The sequence below is a fragment of the Pituophis catenifer genome, unplaced genomic scaffold, assembly GCF_029215685.1.
Source record: "Pituophis catenifer annectens isolate HBS135680 unplaced genomic scaffold, rPitCat1.0.hap2 SCAF_16, whole genome shotgun sequence".
In the NCBI taxonomy this organism is placed as follows: domain Eukaryota; kingdom Metazoa; phylum Chordata; class Lepidosauria; order Squamata; family Colubridae; genus Pituophis; species Pituophis catenifer.
The window spans coordinates 3,791,174-3,811,471 of record NW_027256896.1 but is presented as its reverse complement, the minus strand read 5'-3'; the positions used below and the strand labels follow the sequence as shown (position 1 = coordinate 3,811,471).

Below are 20,298 nucleotides of genomic sequence, written 5' to 3'. Positions count from 1 at the left end.
GTGTTTCTCTGTCTCTCTGTCTTTGTCTCTCTCTGTCTCTCTGTCTCTCTCTCTCTCTCTGTGTGTGTCTCTTTCTCTGTGTGTGTGTGTCTCTGTCTCTCTGTCTGTCTCTCTGTCTCTGTCTCTGTCTCTTTATGTGTGTCTCTCTCTCTGTGTCTCTCTGACTCTGTCTGTCTGTCTGTCTCTCTTGCGCGCGCACACACACACACACACACACACACACACACACACACACACACACACAGAGGCTTGCCCACTTTGATGCTCCCCAAAGGCAATTCTAGCCTAGATCTTGAAACCACAAGACCCCTGCCCTCCCTTTAAAGCACAGGAACATGATTGGGCCCGAAGCCCAGAGGAGACCCGGACATTTCAAGGTTGCTGCATCTGGAGCAAGGACTGCCTGGCGCTCTTCCCACCAGCAGAGATGGGAAGAACTTTTCTTTGAAAGAGGAAATGACATTGATCGTTTCACCCCGAGAACAAGATAAAGAGGCTTCTGCCACATGCTGGCTCTTTGCTCAGCTCGAGAGCCCTGGCCAAGTAAAGCATGATCCACCCAGGCTTGGCCTGGTTCGGCTCTGATTGCTAAATACAACAGAGAAGAAATCTTTGGGTGGGACAGTCTTTTGCTGCAGGCCAGCAGCCCTCTGCCAGGGTGGAAGGCAAGCAGGGAAATGCCCTCAATCAAAGAGAGGAAGTGTCTGTGGAGATTCTCAATCACTCAGTCTCAAAGGTGCTTTTTCAAAAAGGCAGCTGGATTGTATTTTTTTCCTTGAGGAAAAAGATGTTTTGCTTCTCATCCAAGAATCTTCATCAGTTCTGGCAGAATGGTGGGGCCGACGGAAGGATTAGTTTTTGACAGGATGGGGTTGGAAGGATAATATTCCTTTGCAGTCATCTGGTTGTTAGTACTCTCCCTGAGAGCTCCTGAGGCCACTTGGGGGTTCGTGAGGTGGTACGAGAACCCTAACCCCGAGGGCACAGATAAACCCTCAAGTGGCCTCAAGAGCTTTCAGGGAGAGTACTAACGACCAGAAGACTGCAAAGAAATAGGAACCTTCCAACTGCCCCCTCCCCATGGGGTTCTTCTGGGGGTTAGGCTTTTTTCCTTAAAGAAGATGTTTCGCTTCTCATCTAAGAAGCTTAATTGGTTCTGGCAGGACGGTGGGGGTGATGGAAGGATTAGTTCTTATTGGATGTGTCTATGTGTGTGTGTGTGTGTGTAGAAGGATCCTGTTTCTTTGCAGTCATCTGGTCATTAGCACTCTCCTTGAGAGCTCTTGAGGTCTCTCGGAGGGTTTATCTGTGAACCTCACGGTTAAGGTTCTCCTACCACCCCACTATCCCACCCCACTAACCCTGAAGTGACCTCAAGAGCTCTCAGGGAGAATGCTAATGACCAAATGACTGCAAAGAAATAGAATTCTTCCAACCCCCATCTTGGCAGAACCAATGAAGCTTCTTGGTTAAGAAGCGAAAGGAAAAAAAAAAACCCAGCCCAGTTGCCTTTTGAAAAAGCACCTTTGAGACAATGAGAGGAAACCGGGACGTCCATAAGTCAAGAAAGGTCAAATAAAGTCAAGATGGCAGCCACAGGAGTGCCTCTGAGCTCCACCTGCTTGTTGCCTGTGCTGTGTTTGCCAGCAGAGGTGCCATCCTGCCTCTTTTGAGCACAGCCTCTCCCTGAGAAGAAGGGGTTTAAATCAATGGTGCCTGACATGTATTTACTTCTTGCTCAGTTTAAAGCAGGGGTGAAATTCGACCGGTTCAGAGCGGCTCGGGCGAACCGGTAAGGACAATTTGAATCGGTTCGTCGAACTGGTAAAAACCACCCCTGGTTGGCCACACCCATGCCCGCCTCTCGCCCGGTTGCCCGCTCACCCCTTCCAGCCACTGGCTCGCCCCTTCCAGTCACTCGCTCGCCCCTTCCAGCTGCTCAACCCATTCAACATTAAATGCTGCAGCCGAGAGAATCCAAACTTTTCTCCCTCCATTCACAGTGCAGCTTGTCCCTTTAAGGTCTTCCCCGGGAGGGAGGGGGCCAGGGGGGACCATAAAGGGAGGAGGAACAGCTCCTCTGTGAATGGAGGGAGAAAAGTTCGGATTCTCTCTATCACAGCATTCTCTAGGAGCCCTTCTGGTGCTCATACCCACGTTTTTTCCTACCGGGTTCTGTGGGTGTGGCTTGGTGGGGGGGGAGGTCATGTGACAGTGGGCATTGGCGTGAGTGACATCGAGTTGGCCACACCTATTCAGTCACATGACCCCACCACCACCAAGCCACGTCCACAGAACCTGTAGGGAAAAAATTTCAATGTCACCACTGGTTTAAAGCTTTGTGGTTCTTCTCAACATTCTCAAATGTTCTTCTGAACATTTCTCTGGAACCTAATTCATGAGTTTGTTTCTTTGGGTTGGACTTGAGAAAGGCAGATGGGAAAGTAAGATACATCTTCTTGCATTTGCTTTTGGCTTCCCCTTTGTGCGATTCGCTTGCTCTGGGCCAGTGGTGAAATGTAAAAATTTTTACTACCGGTTCTGTGGGCGTGGCTTCAGGGGGGGGTAATGTGACTGAGTGGGAGTGGCCAACTTTTTTTTTTTTACTTTTAAAACCATTTTTTAAAAGCATTTGTAGAAAAAATGCTTTTTAAAGCCTCTGACGATCCCACCTGAGTTGCCTGATCGTCAGAGGCTTTTAAAAGCATTTTTTTACATCTTCGGACGAAGTGGTTGTAGAAAAAATGGTTTTAAAAGCCTCTGATGATCCCAGATGAGTTGCCTGATTGTCAGAGGCTTTTTTTTTCTTTTAAAAGCCTCTGACGATCCCAGCTGAGCTGCGCGATCATCAGAGGCTTTTTTTTTTAACTTTTAAAAGCATTTTTTCAGCCGAAGAGGTTGTAGTAAAAATGTTTTTAAAAATATTAAAATGTTTTTAAAAAGCCTCTGATAATCGTGCGGCTCAGCTGGGCATGGGGAAGGGGGGCAGGGATTTTTGCTACCGGTTCTCCGAACCACCCGCTGCCATCGCTACCAGATTGGATGATCAACTCCGAATCAGGAGCATTTCACCCCTGCTCTGGGCTCTCTGGCATCTGGGCTGGCAACTACAGAGCTTCTGTCCTAATTTGGGAGCAGGAAAAGGATGGCCATGAGGGTGCCCCTGAAACTCCCAGGCCCCGAAAACCAGTTTTATTTATTTCCTTATCTTCACTGACCTATGGCATTATTTATCACCAAAGCTCTTCAGTCTCCTAGATAGGATAAAGCGTCAGTCTCCATGCAGAAAGTTTAACGGAGTCGCATTTTACATTAAAAAGAGAGGTTTCCGCTGATGAAATAGGGCTTCGATTCCCCCAAGTGCTACTGAACTAAAAAGAGAAATTAATCTCTTACACAGTAATATTAAAAGAAGATTCCAGTGGGGAATTGCACAATTAGAAATGATCCGGGTTTTTGATTCCATTACTTTGGGGACTGAACAAACACAATCGTTTCTCCATCCCACTAAAGGCTGGGCTGACCGGCACGCAACTAAGTGCTAATTGCATTGTCACAATTTTTTTTTTTAAATTTGATTTATATGCCGCCCTTCTCCGGAGACTCAGGGCTGCTTACAATGCGCTAAGCAATAGCCTACATTCTTTTGTATATTTATACAAAGTCAGCTTATTGCCCCCACAACTGGGTCCTCAATTTACCTACCTTAGAAAGGATGGAAGGCTGAGTCAACCTTGAGCCTTGGCGAGATTCGAACCTGCAGTAATTGCAGGCAGCTGTTCTTAATAACAGGGTGCTTTAGACCACTGTACTACCAAGGCTCTTGGTAGTACAGTGCAATCTGAGTACAATCTGAGATGCCTGAGATTCATTTATCCCCAACTTTAATAATTCATGAGTTTGCCTTGCTAAAATTAAGTCCATATGTTGTATATCTGCCACGTGATTCCAATCCGCAAAGGAGGTCCTATATAGACCTCGCTTCAGCTGTCAGGACCATCAATCATTGTGTTCTTCTGGACCGCCTGTGGGGATTTAGGTTTGGGGACATTGCATTGCAGTGGTTCTGATCCGTTCTCAGTGGCCAGTTCTAGTTGGAAGGAGGAGAGGTTGGCGCAATGGTTACTCCCCGGTGAGCTGCCACAGAGGCAAACCCTCTGCCCACTTCTATTCAGCACAGTGTTTCTCAACCTTGGAAGCTTGAAGATGGGTGGACTTCAACTCCCAGAATTCCCCAGCCAGCGCTGCTGGCTGGGGGATTCTGGGAGTTGAAGTCCACCCATCTTCAAGCTTCCAAGGTTGAGAAACACTGGTTTAGCACATACATGAAGACTCTGGGAGAGATCATCCAAGAATTTGAGGTCTGGCATCATCAATATGCTTATAACCGAATAATAGAGTTGGAAGGGACCTTGGAGGTCTTCTAGTCCAACCCCCTGATCAGGCAGGAAACCCTATCCCATTTCAGAAAAAAACAGTTGTCCAGTCTCTTCTTGAAAACCTCCAGTGTTAGAGCATCCACAGCTTCTGGAGGCAAGTTGTTCCACCGATTAATTGTTCTCACTGTCAGGAAATTTTTCCTTACTTCCAGGTTGCTTCTCTCCTTGGTTAGTTTCCATCGATTGCTTCTTGTCCTGCCCTCAGGAGCTTTGGAGAATAGGTTGAACCAATGGTGAAATGTAAAATTTGTTACTACCAGTTCTGTGGGCGTGGCTTGGGAGGGTGGTAATGTGACTGGGTAGGCGTGGCCAATTTTTTTTTTTTTACTTTTAAAAGCATTTTTTTCTAAAACCTTTTCAGCCAAAGAGGTTGTAGAAAAAATGCTTTTTAAAGCCTCTGACAATCCCAGCTGAGCTGCGTGATCATCAGAGGCTTTTTTTTTTACTTTTAAAAGCATTTTTTTGGCCGAAGAGGTTGTAGGAAACAAATGCTTTTAAAAGTAGAAAAAACAGCCTCTGATGATCGCGCAGCTCAGCTGAGCATGGGGAGGGGCACAGGGATTTTTGCTACCGGTTCTCCGAACCACCCGCCACCATCGCTACCAGATCGGGCGATCCGGTCCAAACCGGGAGCATTTCACCCCTGGGTTGAGCCCTGCTCCTTTGTGGCAACCCCTGAGATATTGGAACACTGCTCTCATGTCTCCCCTAGTCCTTCTTTTCTTCTCATCCCTGCCAAGTTAAGTCCAGGCTGGCAATGCAGCTGAAGTTCTTCCACGGCCTGGAAACCATAATGCTTTCTTCCTTCTCACACCTTCACACAAATGGCATTTTAGGGCCTCTGGATACCCCGGTGGTAGCTTGGAATCTGCTCAGCTAATCTGCAATCTGGCCCAAAGGCAAAGCACTTCGTAAGAGAACAGACTAGTTACTCCTACTGTTAGGCTGGAAAGAGAAGGGGAAAAAATGGCAACCGATAGATCCCTGGGGATTCGTGCAGGATATTCTGCCCCTTATGAATGAATGGCCCTTTTGAACACAGAACACAGGCTGAAAGGCACAGGATTTAACATTGAGTTCTTCCTCCTCCTGAGCACCAAGAATAGACAGAAGCTGCAGCTTCTCCAGACATTTACTTATTATTAAAAACAATAGTTAAACTCATACATAAACCTTACTCAGCATGCAAGAAGTTACAGATTAACAGAATTGGGAGGGACCTTGTAGGTCATCTAGTCCAACCCTTCCCCCATCCCCGCCCAAGCAGAAGACCCTGAACAATTCTATTTAGGGAAGGAGATATTTCAGAGGGGAATTTCCAAGAAAAGAAAATCTATGGAAATTAAGAGGATCATTGGGGGACCTTACAGATTAACAGAGTTGAAAGGGACCTTGTAGGTCATCTAGTCCAACCCCCCGCTCAGCAGGACACCATTTCTGACAGAGGGCAGCCCAGTCTTTTCTTGAAAGCCTCCACTCATGAAGCTCGCACAACCTCTGAAGGCAACTTCTGTTCCATTGACTGATTGCTCTCACTGTCACAAAATCCCTCCTTATTTCCAGGTTGAATCTCTCCTTGATCAGTTTCCATCCATGATTCCTTGTCTGGCCTTCAGGTGCTTTGGAAAATAGCTTAACCCCCTTCCTCCTCTCTGTGGCAGCCTCTCAAATATTGGAAGACTGCTATCATGTCTCCCCTGGTCCTTCTCTTCGCTAGACTAGCCAGGCCCAGTTCCTGCAACTGTTCATCGTATGTTTTAGCCTCCAGTCCCCTAATCATCTTGGTTGCTCTTCTCTACACTTTCTGAGTCTCAACATCTTTTTTATAGTGTGGTGATGAAAACTGGATGCAGTACTCTAGGTAGGGTCTTACTAAGGCTTTATAGAGTAGTATTAGTACCTCTCTTGATCTTGATTGTATCCCTCTGTTAATGCAACATCAGTCTCCCTGATAGTTTTAAAAGAGAAATAAATATGAGACAGCGAATTGCAGAACCTTGTCCTCCATCTGAACAAGGCTTCCTCCCATCCCAATTTTTGCAAGGTCACCTCAAAAGCTGCTTTCCATTGAAAACGAGGATTCTTTCTACAAAACTGGCAAACCAGCACCCTCATCTTAGCCGGACCGGGTGGGTGTTGCATCTTCCTCCTGATTAAGTTTCAGATATAATGCACAAAGAGGACAGGTGAATTTTTAATATTATTCTTGTAATATTGGAGCATCAATATGAGCCGCGGTGGCACAGTGGTTAAAATGCAGTACTTCTGCTGATCACCGGCTGCCAGCAGTTTGGCAGATCGAATCTCACCAGGCTCAAGATTGACTCAGCCTTCCATCCTTTCCGAGGTGAGTAAAATGAGGACCCAAATTGTTGGGGGCAATAGGCTGACTCTGTATACCACTTAAACGGGGCTGTAAAGCATAAAGGTATATATGTGTAAGTGCTATTGCTATTTCTCAACTTCTCATCTTTCCTACTACCTTCTTCTATTACCTTCACAAGAGCCGCAGTGGCGCAGTGGTTAGAGTGCAGTACTGCAAGCTACTTCTGCTGTCTGCCGGCTGCCTGCAATTTGGCAGTTCAAATCTCACCAGGCTCAAGGTTGACTCAGCCTTCCATTCTTCTGAGGTCGGTAAAAATGAGGACCCAGATTGTTGGGGGCAAGAGGCTGACTGTAAACCGCTTAGAGAGGGCTGTAAATCACTGTGAAGTGGGATATAAGTCTAAGTGCTACTGCTATGGCTAGCAACACAAGCTAAAACTTAGGAACAGCTTTGCGGCAAGAACAAAATTGAATTAAAAGATGGAGGAAGGAGACCATCGATCATGGAATAACATTAAAGGAGGATCCCAAAGGTGCTTTTTCAGGAGGCAACTGGACTTTCTTGTTTTTTCTTTGAAGACGTTTCACTTCTCATCCAAGAAGCTTCTTCAACTCTGACAAGATAGTGGGGAATGGAAGGATTTATATATTATACATTACACGTCTTCAGAGAAAAACCAAGAAAGTCAAATTGCCTCCTGAAAAAGCACCTTTGGAACAACCATGGCCTGGATGACAGGGAATCTCGACAGAATTAAAGGAGGATGTGGCTGAAGGATCCAACCTCCCTTATACTACATGGAGGACCCTGAATAGGTTGAGAGTTGGAGTCCCATTGTGTAAAACCACCATGCTCAAGCACGCTGTGTGAATGTGGAGAGACGCAGAGCCCGGCCCATCTGTTAGTATGTCAGCTACTACCAGAAACATGTACCAATAAGGACTTATTTTTGGCCAATAACAAAACCGAGAAGGTGGCTTCATTCTGGCAGTTTAAATTTGATCTAGATGTGGAAGAAGAAGAAGCCACCCAGATGCCACCTTAGTACTCCAAAGCTGGCTGAGGAATTCTGGAAGTTGAAGTCCACAAGTCTTAAAGTTGCCAAGGTTGGAGACCCCTGCTCCAGAGCACCCTTTGGAGATCATATCCAAATGCTACACGGTGGTTGAGACCTATGGGGAGAGAGGTGGAAGCAGGGGTTGGCAAGAAGATATGAGCTGCCCTCCTCAGCTCATTCATCATCAAAGTCAGGCTCCCCAGGTGCCAATCTTACTAAGATCTCCTGCAAGCCAAGAAGCTGACAGTGTGCCCAAGCACCTGGCCTCTGTGCTACCCAGACCGCTTGCAGGGTAGGGGTGCTGCCTGTAGCTTGCTTCTCTCCTGTGGGATCCGGGACAGGCAGAAAGAGCAGTGGGGGTCACTTACCCCCACTGGTTACCATCGGAGGTGGGATTCATTTACCTTCCCTACCGGTTCGCAAATGTGAGCATGTGTGCCTTTCACACATGCTCGGCCTTCTACTCATGCTCTTTGCTCGCGTGTGTGCCTTTCGCCCATGTGCAGAGCCTCCTAAACATGGCTAAATATGACATCATTATATCCGGGTGGGTGGGCATGGCCTACCACAGTCGCCGCTACCAGTTCGCCTGAATCTGACAGAACTGGCTTAATCCCACCACTGGTTACCATCCAATAACTTTAAAACCTAATTTTAATACATTTGTGGGAGATGACTAGGCTGAGCTCAAGGGAGGGGTCAAACACGTCATCAGTCATGAGTCCCTTCACGCCCAGAAGAGATCTAAATCCAGCCCATTGTGAATTCCTCATTTACCACCAAATCGCTTTAACCGTTAGTAGTTCAGATTCTTTTAGAGAGCTTAAGCTTGTAATGTACTCATTTGAACTGCCTGGGTCTCCTGATTTCCCCAGCGCTTGACAACAATAATCTATTAATAGGACTTTGTAAGAAAATACTGCCGGGTATGTAATTTACTTAGCATATTTAACATATGCAGCTTCCCTCATTTTTTTTTTTTTTAATTGCAAAAGTTTTACAATTAGATTTTCACCCCTTTTTTCACCCCCCCCACCTCCCTCCCCAAACCCTCCCTAACCCTCCCTAACCCTCCCCCCCCAGACTTCCCTATTATATACTCATAACTAATAACACTAATAAACAAGCTTAAACCCATCCCTCCCCCTGTATAATTTTTCCTCTTTATCTCTTTACATTAAAATATTTCTAATACATTAAAATATTTCTAATACATTATTTTCAAATAAAAGCTATTTGATACTTTCTAGTTTGGTATTTGTTCTGAACATATTCTATCCACCTTTTCCATTCCCATTCATAAGTCTCTTGTGAACAGTCTTTTAAATATGCTGAAATCTTCGCCATCTCAGCAAAACTGGCCATCTTCAAAGTCCATTCCTCGATAGTGGGTAAAGCTTCATTCTTCCAATATTTACCTATCAACAATCTTGCTGCTGTTATCATATACAATATCAGTTTTATCTCACCCCGTGTAAAACCCTTAACTATACCCAATAAAAACAACTGTGGAGAAAATTGAATTTTTTTCCTCAAAACATTCTGCATGACCCACCAAATTTTTATCCAAAAAGCCTTAACTTTCCTACAGGTCCACCAAACATGATAATACGTGGCATCTAAACATTCACATCTCCAACATTTTGGCTGAACATTAGGGTACATACATGACAACTTTTTGGGATCTAAATGCCATCTATAAAACATTTTATAAAAATTTTCTCTCAGGTTTTGCGACTGTGTAAATTTAACATTCTGAACCCAAATTTTTTCCCATGTTTCCAGCATCACTGGTTCTTCAAAATTCTGTGCCCACTTAATCATACAGTCTTTAACTAATTCAGTTTCTGAATCTCTTTCTAGCAAAACATTATAAAGCCTTTTAATATGCATTGGACCTTTCTCTCTTATATGTCTAACCAATTCTTCCTCATGCAACATAATACCAGTTTTTTGGTCCTCTTTCCATCTCAGTTGTAATTGATTATATTGTAACCAAGTTAGATTAAGCCCTTCATCCAACAGTGTCTGTAATGTCTTCAGCTGCCATCTGCCCGCATCTGTAAAAAGAACCTCTTTGTATAAAAACCCCCCGAGTGACATTATATTTGTATTCCACAAAGTATGACCAAGATCCAGCCATAGCGGTATTTTGTAATCCCATTTGAGTCGGTGCTTCTTCCAAACTCTCATCAAAGAGTCTCTAAGTATATGACTTTTAAATACTTTATCAACTTTGTCATCGTAGAATAAGTAGGCATGCCATCCAAATTCAAGGTCAAAACTTTCTGCTTTCAATATTCCAGTCTTTTTACTTCCAAACCAATCACTTGTTAAAGTTAAAGCTGCTGCATCATAATATAACTGTAGGTTTGGGAGTTTAAGACCTCCTCTTTCTGGAACATCTTGCATAATTTTCAATTTCACTCTCGGCTTCTTCTCGTTCCAGACAAACTTATTCACACCAGACTGCCAGACTTTCAGTTGTTTATCACTTTTAAGCACCGGAATCATTTGAAACAAAAACAGAAATCTTGGCAAAATGTTCATCTTAACTGCTGCTATTCTTCCAAGTAGAGACAGTTGCAGCTTTTTCCAAGTCTCCATATCCTTCTGAACCTCTCGCCACAACACCTCATAATTATTTTGAAACAATTTCATGTTTGATTCTGCAACCTGAACTCCAAGATATTTTACCTTAGGTACAATTTCAAAACCTGCCCTCCTTTCAAGCTCATGTTTACGATCTTGTGTCATATTTTTAACTATCATTTTAGTCTTTTTTGAATTCAGTCTAAAACCTGAAACTCTACCATAGTCTTGTATAATGTCGTTCATCAGGATTGTTGATTCCATTGGTTGTGATAGGGTAACGACCAGATCATCTGCAAATGCCTTTATTCTATAATCCTCTTGCCTTATCATTATGCCTTTCAAAATTTTAGAGTCCCGTATTATATTTAACAAGACTTCCAATGTTAAAATAAATAAAAGTGGGGACAACGGACATCCCTGTCTTGTTCCTTTTTCAATTTTAAACTCTGTCGTCAAACTTCCATTAATAATAATCTGTGCTTTTTGCTCTTGATAAATTGCTGAGATCGCCTGTATAAATTGGTCCCCAAAGCCCATCTTTTTTAGAGTCTTTAGTAGAAAATTCCAATCCACTCTATCAAAGGCCTTCTCTGCATCCAAAAAAACCAGCACTGCAGGAATCTGTTTATTCTTATCAAGATATTCCAATAAGTCTATTACTTGCCTTACATTATCCTTCATATATCTACCCTCAATAAATCCCGCTTGGTCCTCATGAATCACCTTTTGGATTACTGGCATCAACCTGTTGGCTAATACCTTCGCATAAATTTTATAGTCTGTATTCAAAAGAGATATTGGTCTATAATTCTCTGGTTTTTTAGGACCAACTTGTTCTTTTGGTATCAGAGATATATAAGCAGTTGTCCAAGATGGGGGTATTTTACCCCCTTGTTGAATATTGCAAAATAAATCTCTAAGTTGTCCCACCATTTCAGCTTGTAAAGTTTTATAATACACTGCAGTCAAACCATCCGTGCCAGGAGCTTTGGCTGTTTTTAGCTGTTTAATTGCTGCTGTTATCTCCTCCTCTGTTATAGGATAATTCATTCTTTCCTTTTGTTGATCGGTAATTTTTGTAACTCTCTTATCATTTAAATATTTTTCTATAAGTCCATTCTGCACCTCTTCTTTGGCATATAATTTAGTATAATAGTCCACAAAAGCTTCTTTAATTAATTTTTGTTGAAAGATTTCTTTCCCTCCAATATCAATACAATCGATAATCCGTGCACTTTGTTTTTTCCTCAATGTGTAAGCCAACCATCTGCCCGGTTTATTAGCGTTGCAAAATGTGTTATGCTTCGCGTATTGTAGGCTTGTTGCAACTTGTTCCGCCATGAGCATTTGAAATTGATCTTTCAAAAGTTTTATAGCACTTCGTATTCTTTCATCTGATGGATTTTTAATAAGTAACTGTTCTTTATTCTTTATTTCCATTTCCAACTCAGATCTTTTCTTTTGTCGGAGCAGTCTATGTTTAGAATTCATATAGATAAGTACCCCTCTCATATAAGCTTTACTTGCGTCCCAAACAATTTCAATTGGGGTACCTTTATTCAAATTTATTTCAAAAAATTCTTTCAAATGCTTTTTAAGTTCTATTGTATTTTTTTCATATCTAAACAAGTTCTCATTTAATCTCCAAGAACGTCTCTCAACCTTATCCATCTCAATTTCTATCCATACAGGGCTATGGTCAGTCAAAGTTCTTGGAAAAATCTTTGTTCTTTTTGTCTTAACAAGTAGATCATTTGACAACAGAATAAAATCAATCCTAGAAAAGGATCTATGTCTATCAGAAAAGAAAGTGTAATCCAATTCATTTGGATTATGTATTCTCCAAACATCTTTTAATTCCATATCTTCTTTCATATCAAAAAAAGTCTGTGGTAGTCTAATTCTAGACTTTGCCAAGCTCTTTTTATCTAGTTTAGAATCAATTACTCCATTCCAGTCTCCCATAATTAAAATAGATCTATAGTCCCATTGCAATATTTTAGTATGTAACATCTTATAAAAATAGTCCTGTTGTTGGTTGGGAGCATAAATTCCAATCAAAAGAATTTGTCCATTTGCTGTAAGCAATTCAATTGCTACAAACCTACCATCTTGATCTGCTTCTATAACTTTCGCTGTTAATTTTTTATTTACATAAATAACCACACCATTCTTTTTCTGCGAAGTTGAAGATATATAATGTGCTCCTAGTTTTGGATTTATCAAATATTTTTGATCTTGAGTTGTGATATGCGTTTCTTGTAAACATATTATATCATTATTAAATTGTTTCAAATATGTAAATAATTTCTTCCTTTTCTGTGCTGAATTCAACCCATTAACATTCCAAGATAGACATTTAAAGGTCATCAGCCTCTTTCTGTAGCGCAGAGCAAAATATTTGAAGTTCATCCGAGAGCTTCGATCTCGCTCCTCCCATAGCGCCACCCTCTTGTACGGTACTCTTAACTGCCTTCTTGTCTTGTCTTTCCTGTTGTTGTTGTTGCTTTTGTTTAAGTAGCTTGGATTGAGCTCTAGTTATACGTTGATCTTTAACTTCAGTCAACTGAATCAAATCCAAAATTGGAGAAGAATCCAACAAGGGCTCACTCAGAAAACCTCCTTCTGCACCTTGCACTATTTCTAATTCCTGCTTAGACTGTTCTTTCAATTGCCTCTCTTCACTCTCCTTAATCTCCAAAACTGTAGATGTACGTGGAGATGGTGTTCTTTCCTTAAGAATAGTACTATAAAAGTGTTGTGCCTTCTCCACGGTATTCAACCGATATCCTTCTCCCTTATATCTAAAAATTATCCCAGCTGGTGCGTCCCACCGGAAGGGTATCTGTAAGTTTTTCAATTCCTTAACAAGAAAACCAAATTCTTTTCTAACTTTCAACATTTTAGGAGGTAATTCTTTAAAAATTTCAAGTCGTGAACCCCCCACTTGTACAGAAGTATGAAAAGATTTTTGCAGGATATCATTTCTAATTTCTCTGTCAGTAAAGTATATGACCACATCTCTGGGCAGTTGTCTTTGTCTGGCCACCCAAGAGTTCACTCTGTAAATTTTATCTATTTTATGAAATACCAAATCAGGATTAGCTTGTAAAATCTTAGCCAAGGCTTCAGAGCAAACCTGTCTCAAATCCTGTCTCTCCTCCTCTCGAATTCCCCGAAGCCGTATGGCAAATTCCATCGCCCGGAATTGTATCATAACAATCTCATCTTCAATTCTCTGCATTTTATTATCAACTTCCTCAGTTTTATAATCATTGTCTTTCATCTTAACATTAACTTCTGATTTAAGTTCTTCAACTTTAAAATCAACTTTCCCAATAAATTCTGCCAGGCCAGACGCCACTTCTGATATTTTTTTGGTCACATTATTTTGATTCTGTTTCACCATGTCTTTAACTTCATTAATTTCCTGCATAAATTCCTGATGTGATTTTTGAAGTTTATCATCTATCTCCTGTTGAGATTTTTGAAATTTATCATCCAAAGTTTTAGAAATAAATTCTTTTAAATCTCCCATATCAAAATCTTTTTTCTGAGTCTGTGTCTGTTGTGCAGGGGGAGGTTGCGTTTTATGTGTGGGAGATCCACCTCCTGTTGCCTTCACTTCCTGCTTCTTTGAGGCCATCCTGTCACGTAGGCTAGTTTTACTAAAAAGGGAAGTTCTTCTTCCTTTCCCACCTCCACAAAGACTTCTAAAAAAGTCCCCCAGATTTAATCAAATAAGAACCAAAGTGAAGCAAAGTCCAGTATTGAAAAAGGAGAAATTTCTCTCTTATTTCTCTTGTTGCAAGCGAAGCAACTTCGTATCAGTTTAAAAACTTTGTAACAAAGCAAGATGAGTTCAGCAATCCACACTCGCCCGCTCGTTAAGTCTGAGGCTAAGCGCCATGTTTTTACAGTTCACTTTCACTCATCCGCATTTTTTCACTCAGATTAGAAAGCCAAGAAAACTCTAATACTTGCGATTCCGAGTTTCAGGGTTCAAGTAACAGTATGCTGCTTATTAAGGCTGATTCCTTTTCTTTCAATTAAAAGTTTCCTGTAGCCGGCTTGTTCTGCAGAAGCAGACTTGTCCCACGCCGCCCGGAGTTCCAGCAGGTTGAATGGGAGCCGCTCCTGTTCCCTCCCCAGAAACTATTCCCTGGGGGGGGTTGCAGGGGCTCAACCTGGACCCTGCGATCTCTCTTCAAAAATCCTAAAGATTTTTGAAGTTTTCGAGCCGCTTCTTCGTCGCGAAGCGGCTCTACAAGCGGCGGGGCTGGCGGAGCTTCAAAAGGCACCGCCGCCGCCGAAGACACGGAAACCGGAAGTCCCAGCTTCCCTCATTTTATGGCAGGGTTACGTTCACTGGAAAAATAAAGCGTGACACTGAATCAGTGGGAAAAATGAGATTTGGGGCAGTGGGGAGCTGGCTTGTGCCCATTTGAGTCAGTTGATTGTAACATTTTGGGGGATTTTGCGAGAGGCTTAAGAGCAGAGCGGAGCCCCAATGCCTGGCCCAACCATCTGCTATTCTCTGGCTGGTAGTGTGGCGGCAGTAACCAGTAGTATGGTGGCAGTAACCGGTACTTACCTTTACTACCGGTTCGCAATGGGGCCGAGTGCGGATGCTCGCTTTGCTCAAACGCGCGCGCTATCTTCTCTGCATGCGCAGAAGCATTTTGATGATGTCAGGGTCAGTGGGCAGAGCCTCCCGCCGGTTTTACTACAGGTTCTATAGAACCGGTGCGAACCGGGGCAACCCACCACTGCAGCAGCCACGTCACTGGCAAGACCAGTTCTAAACCTTTAGCAGCACACCATTAGTTGCAGGGAGATGGTGTCATATGTTGTGATTCAAATGCACTGGTAAACGCATTTAGAGCCTGATTCTTAAGCCCTGCATTACTCAAAGATGTTTTCTATGCTCCATTTACATAAAACACCTTCTCCGTCTTCCCTCCAGCTGTGTTTCTAATGTGGGTGGTTATTTACTTATTTATGAAATTTGTAATGTGCCTGACTCCCAAGGCTTTGTTACTGGAGCAAACTGTCAGCCTCGCCTCAGCTTGCACTTGTAAAAACCATCCTTGGCTCCATTTGTTGCAAAGGTACAGTTTTATTAGAAGTCAGGTGAACTGCAGTAAAGCAAATCCAGAACTGAAATTTGTGTGCCAATTCCCTAAGTCAGGGGTCTGCAACCTTAAACATTCAAAGAGCCATTTGGACCCGTTTCCCACAGAAAAGAAAACACCGGGAGCCATAAAACCCTTCCCGTGCCTGACTATTTCTTGAGCGGCCCCAAAACTAGCCTATGTAGTTGAATTAAACATTCTGTTTTCTTCTGAAACTTTTCTTTTCTTGGATTTAACCATGGTTGGCCTACTGGGAGTCGAAAAGCTCAATAAATCGCATGTAGGCGGTTGTTGCACATTGGCGGTTGTGATGCATATTTTGAGTGACAGGGAGCCACATGGGTACATTACTTGGAATGCTGACATCTACATTATATTACATTACAGAATAGAGTTGGAAGGGACCTTGGAGATTTTCTAGTCCAACCCATTGCTCAAGCAGGAGACCCTCTACCATTCCAGACAAGTGGCTGCCCAGTCTCTTCTTAAAGACCTCCAGTAATGAGGCACCCACAGCTTCTGGAGGCCAGCCGTTCCACTGGTTAATTGTCCTCACTCTTAAGAAGTTTCTTCTTATTTCTAGGTTGCTTCTCTCCTTGATTAGTTTCCATCCATTGTTTCTTGTCCAGCCTTCAGGTGCTTTGGAAATTAGTTTGATCCCTCTTCTTTGTGGCAGATCCTCAAATACTGGAAGACTGCTATTATGTCACCCCTGGTCCTTCTTTTCTCTAGACTAGTCCTATCCAATTCCTGCAACCGTTCTTTATATGTTTTAGTATCCTGGCCTTTGATCATCTTAGTTGCTCTTCTCTGCAGTTTTTCCAAAGTTTCAATGTCTTTTTTTGTAATGTGGTGACAAAAACTTGATGCAGTATCCTCCGTGGCTAAAGATGCTGAGCTTGTCGACCAAAAGGTCGGCAGTTCAGCGGTTCGAATCCCTAGTGCCATGTAATGGGGTGAGCTCCCTTTCCTTGTCCCAGTTTCTGCCAACCTAGCAGTTCGAAAGCAGGTAAAAAAATGCAAGTAGAAAAATAGGAACCACCTTTGGTGAGAAGGTAACAGCGTTCCCTGTGCCTTTGGAGTTGAAACATGCCAGCCACATGACCACGGAGATGTCTTCGGACAGTGCTGGTTCTTCAGCATTGAAACGGAGATGAGCACCGCCTCCTAGAGTCAGGAACAACTAGCACATATGTGTGAGGGGAACTTTTACCTTATAAAGCCAATGTGGTATGTCCAGCTTTGATTCTAGTGCAAGAGAGATCCTTTTCGTTTTCATTGTTGGTTGAAGAATATGTGGATGGCCGTTTGAACCCTATATTAATAAGAGTAGCTACCAAATGTAGAGAAATAGGAGGCAGCACAGACAACTAGAACAACTGTACCACTCAATGGGCAGAACAGGGTTTTAGGGGAAAGAAGTCTTGGACTATTTCTACATTTTTGGTGCAAATTACCTTTGCCGGCTCAAATTTGCAAAATAGCCATCCTTTCTCACATAAAGCCCATTCTTGGATGAAATGGTTTGCCTCATAGGAAATCAAACAAAGTATATTTGCATAAAGCAAGAGAAATCTGCAGGGATTTCCTGTGTCAGCCATTTCTAGACTTAGCGTTATAATAAGCATGCACAAAAATAGCCCTGAGTCTGAAATTAAAAGATTAAGTTTCACGGGCAAATTGTCTCATTGATTTCAATGGTGGATCTCATCATGGTTATCTCAAACAGAATGTGGTCCCTCAGTAAAGCCGTTCACACTAAATTAAAGTTATTTTTTTCTGCTTCTGGTGCATTTCCTCTACAAGGCCGTAAAAATAAATTGCTCCTAAATAAAACTGCATTTATTTTATTTTTTTGCCTTATTTATTTATTTATTTATTTATTAATCAAATTTCTATACCGCCCTACCGAAGGCCTTCAGTCGGGAACAGTTTTATAAATTGTGACATAACCTAGTTGGCTTTACTTCACTTTCCAGGGCCAAGCAAAGAGGAAAGGGAAAAAAAATAAAGGATAGAACAGAACAGAACAGAACAGATGGAACAGGGCGGGGCGGGGCAGGATAGAATGAATGAGCTGTAAGGGACTTTGGAGGTCTTCTAGTCCAGCCCTCTCTATGATCATACAATCAATGCCCTGCTTCTATTTTTACACATCTACTAGTGTTACACACCCATTTCTTAGTCTACGTTACTGCCTCACTTGGCCCACAGATCTTTGCCTTTCAGCAGAATTCATTCATCAGCCCCTCCACTGGGAACCTCTGTCTTTTCCACGGCCTTTATTTATGACCACAATTGAGCCAAAAATTTCTGTTGCTAAGTGAGACGTTTATTAAGTGAGTTTTGCCCCATTTTACAACCTTTCTTGCCAGAGCTGTTAATCGAATCACTGCAATTGTTAAGTTGGTAACACCGTTGTTAAGTGAATTTGGCTTCCCCATTGACTTTGCTTGTCAGAAGGTCCCACCAGGGGATCACATGACCCCGGGACACTGCAACCGTCGTAACTATGAATCAGCTGGCAAGCATCCAGATTTTGATTACGTGATCATGAAGATACTGCCACGATTGTAAGTTTGAAAAACTATCATAAGTCACTTTTTTCAGTGCCATTGTAACTTCGAATGGTCACTAAATGAATTGTTGTAAGTCGAGGGCTACCTGTACATAGCCAAGTTTTTAAAACTTTGCGAGAAGCCTTCGGTCTGATCAGGGGTGGGCTTCAAAAATTTTAGCAAGGAGTTTTCTGGGTGGGCGTGGCCATTGTGGGCATGGCCTAGTCGGCCTCCTGCACCATGGCGGGGTGTGTGTTTTTGCCCTCCCCGGGCTCTGGAGGCTTTCTTCGAGCCTCCGGGAGGGCGAAAATGGCCTCCTCAGGCTCTGGAGACCCTCTGGAGGCTGGAAACGGGCCCATTTCCGGCCTCCCTGAATTTCCGGTAAGCCCATTTTTTGCCCTCCCCAAGCCTCCGTACGCATGCCCTTACTTGCATCCAAAACGGGCCGTGTGGGGACTCCTGGGAGGGGAGGGGCAGGGTGGGTGGGGCCAGCCAGGAGTGGGATTTGTGGGTTCTCCAAACTGCACAGAATCTGAGCTAGAGGTTCTCCCAAACTCCTGCGAACCCCCAGCAGCCTACCCCTGGTCCTGATCCCTGCTACCCCACATCCTGTCCCGGACATCACTTTCGACTTACCTTTTTGCTGAACTCCCGAGCTTTCTGCCTCCTTTCTTGATGCACGGCATCTGCGCTCTGGATAAACTCTTCCACGCTGCTGCTAGCCCACCGCCGGAGACGCCCCAGCCTCAGCAGTCCCAGCCTGAGACCTTCATCCCAGCAGGATCTCATTGCGGCAGCCGCATCTTTGTAACTCTGGACATAAATGCCATTGACTTCCAGGATGTAGTCACCCACTTTGATGCCTGCTTTGGCGGCCGGCGAGTCGTGAGCCACGCTTTCCACCTGCACGGGGTCATCTTCATGGCAGGTCAAGGTGAAGCCAAAGTGTCCCTGCGGCCCCAGGGGGAGGTCCACCTGCTGGAGGCGGGAGACCACGCCGATGCTTGGGGGCACGTTCTCACACTGCCTGGCCAGGATCGCCAGGGCCTCGGCATTCATGGAGGAAACAGGCTGCCCCTCGACCTCCAAAATCTGGTCTCCGGGCTGGAGGCCAGCCACCTGGGCACTGCTGCCTTCCACCACAGCAATGATGTAGCAGGGACCATTTCCACGGATCTTAAAGCCAAACTCCTCCGGCCATCCAGCATTGGTGGCAGGCATGGCTGCAACGGAAAAAGGGGACTGTCAGGGTTCCAAGTAACACCCCCAACGAAAGAAAACTCTGAGGCTTGAGTTTCCGCAAAGTTCCATTTTATTAGAGATGTCATACTGGCACATCTGGGAAAACCTGAATCTGAAGATTCCACGGTTTTCCCACCCAAAAGAAAGTCTAAGTCCCTGCCCAACACCCACATGTCCATCGCATGGTTCAATCAAGCACTGTCCCAACAGGAGATGCCTCCCAGTTCCAGCCATCCAGGTGCAGGGCAAGATGTCCTTGACTCTCTGAGAAAGGAATGTTATTATGACTACATATCACCCATGCTCCATACAATCCCCCCTCCCAGTTTCCCACAGTAGTAAATGTGGCAGGCCTGAAGATTCAATGCAAAAGATGGCTTCCAGGCCTGACAGGGACACATGGAACAATCAGCCATTCACACACACACCGCCAAGCAAAAGAACAGCAGCTGAGCGCCATGAACATTATATCACGGGCAGAGGTGGGTTTCAGCAGGTTCTGACCGGTTCTAGCGAACCAGTAGTGTGGTTTTGAGTGGTTTGGAGAATCGGCAAATACCACCTCTGACTGGCCCAACCCATCTATTCTCTGCCTCCCGAGTCCCAGCTGATCGGGAAGAAATGGGGATTTTGCAGTAACCTTCCCCTGGAGTGGGATGGGAATGGAGATTTTACAGATCCTTCTCCTGCCATGCCCACCAAGCCATGCCCACAGAACTGGTAGTAAAAAAATTGAATCCCACTCCAGCCTTGGCAACTATAAGACTTGTGGACTTCAACTCCCAGTTGAAGTCCACAAGTCTTAAAGTTGTAAAATGTGGAGACCCCCTGCACTATATTAAAACTTGCTTTGCCACCTCACCCTCGTTTTGTCCTCATCCCCTCCCTGAGGCATTCCCTTGTTCTTCTGCTCTCTTCCCACAGCAGAGGCCTTGCAAGATTTTGC

General features: G+C 43.8%; 1 protein-coding gene across 1 annotated transcript in view; it reads right to left on the bottom strand.

The window, feature by feature from the left end:
• GRID2IP (Grid2 interacting protein) overlaps nt 1-19,331 on the bottom strand; it is a 108,825-nt gene extending 89,494 nt beyond the window's left edge. The window contains 4 exon segments of the mRNA XM_070955144.1: nt 18,747-18,801; nt 18,838-18,877; nt 19,002-19,101; nt 19,104-19,331. Coding sequence (XP_070811245.1) covers nt 18,747-18,801; nt 18,838-18,877; nt 19,002-19,101; nt 19,104-19,331 — 423 coding nt within the window.
• Between the last annotated feature and the right edge of the window lie 967 nt (nt 19,332-20,298).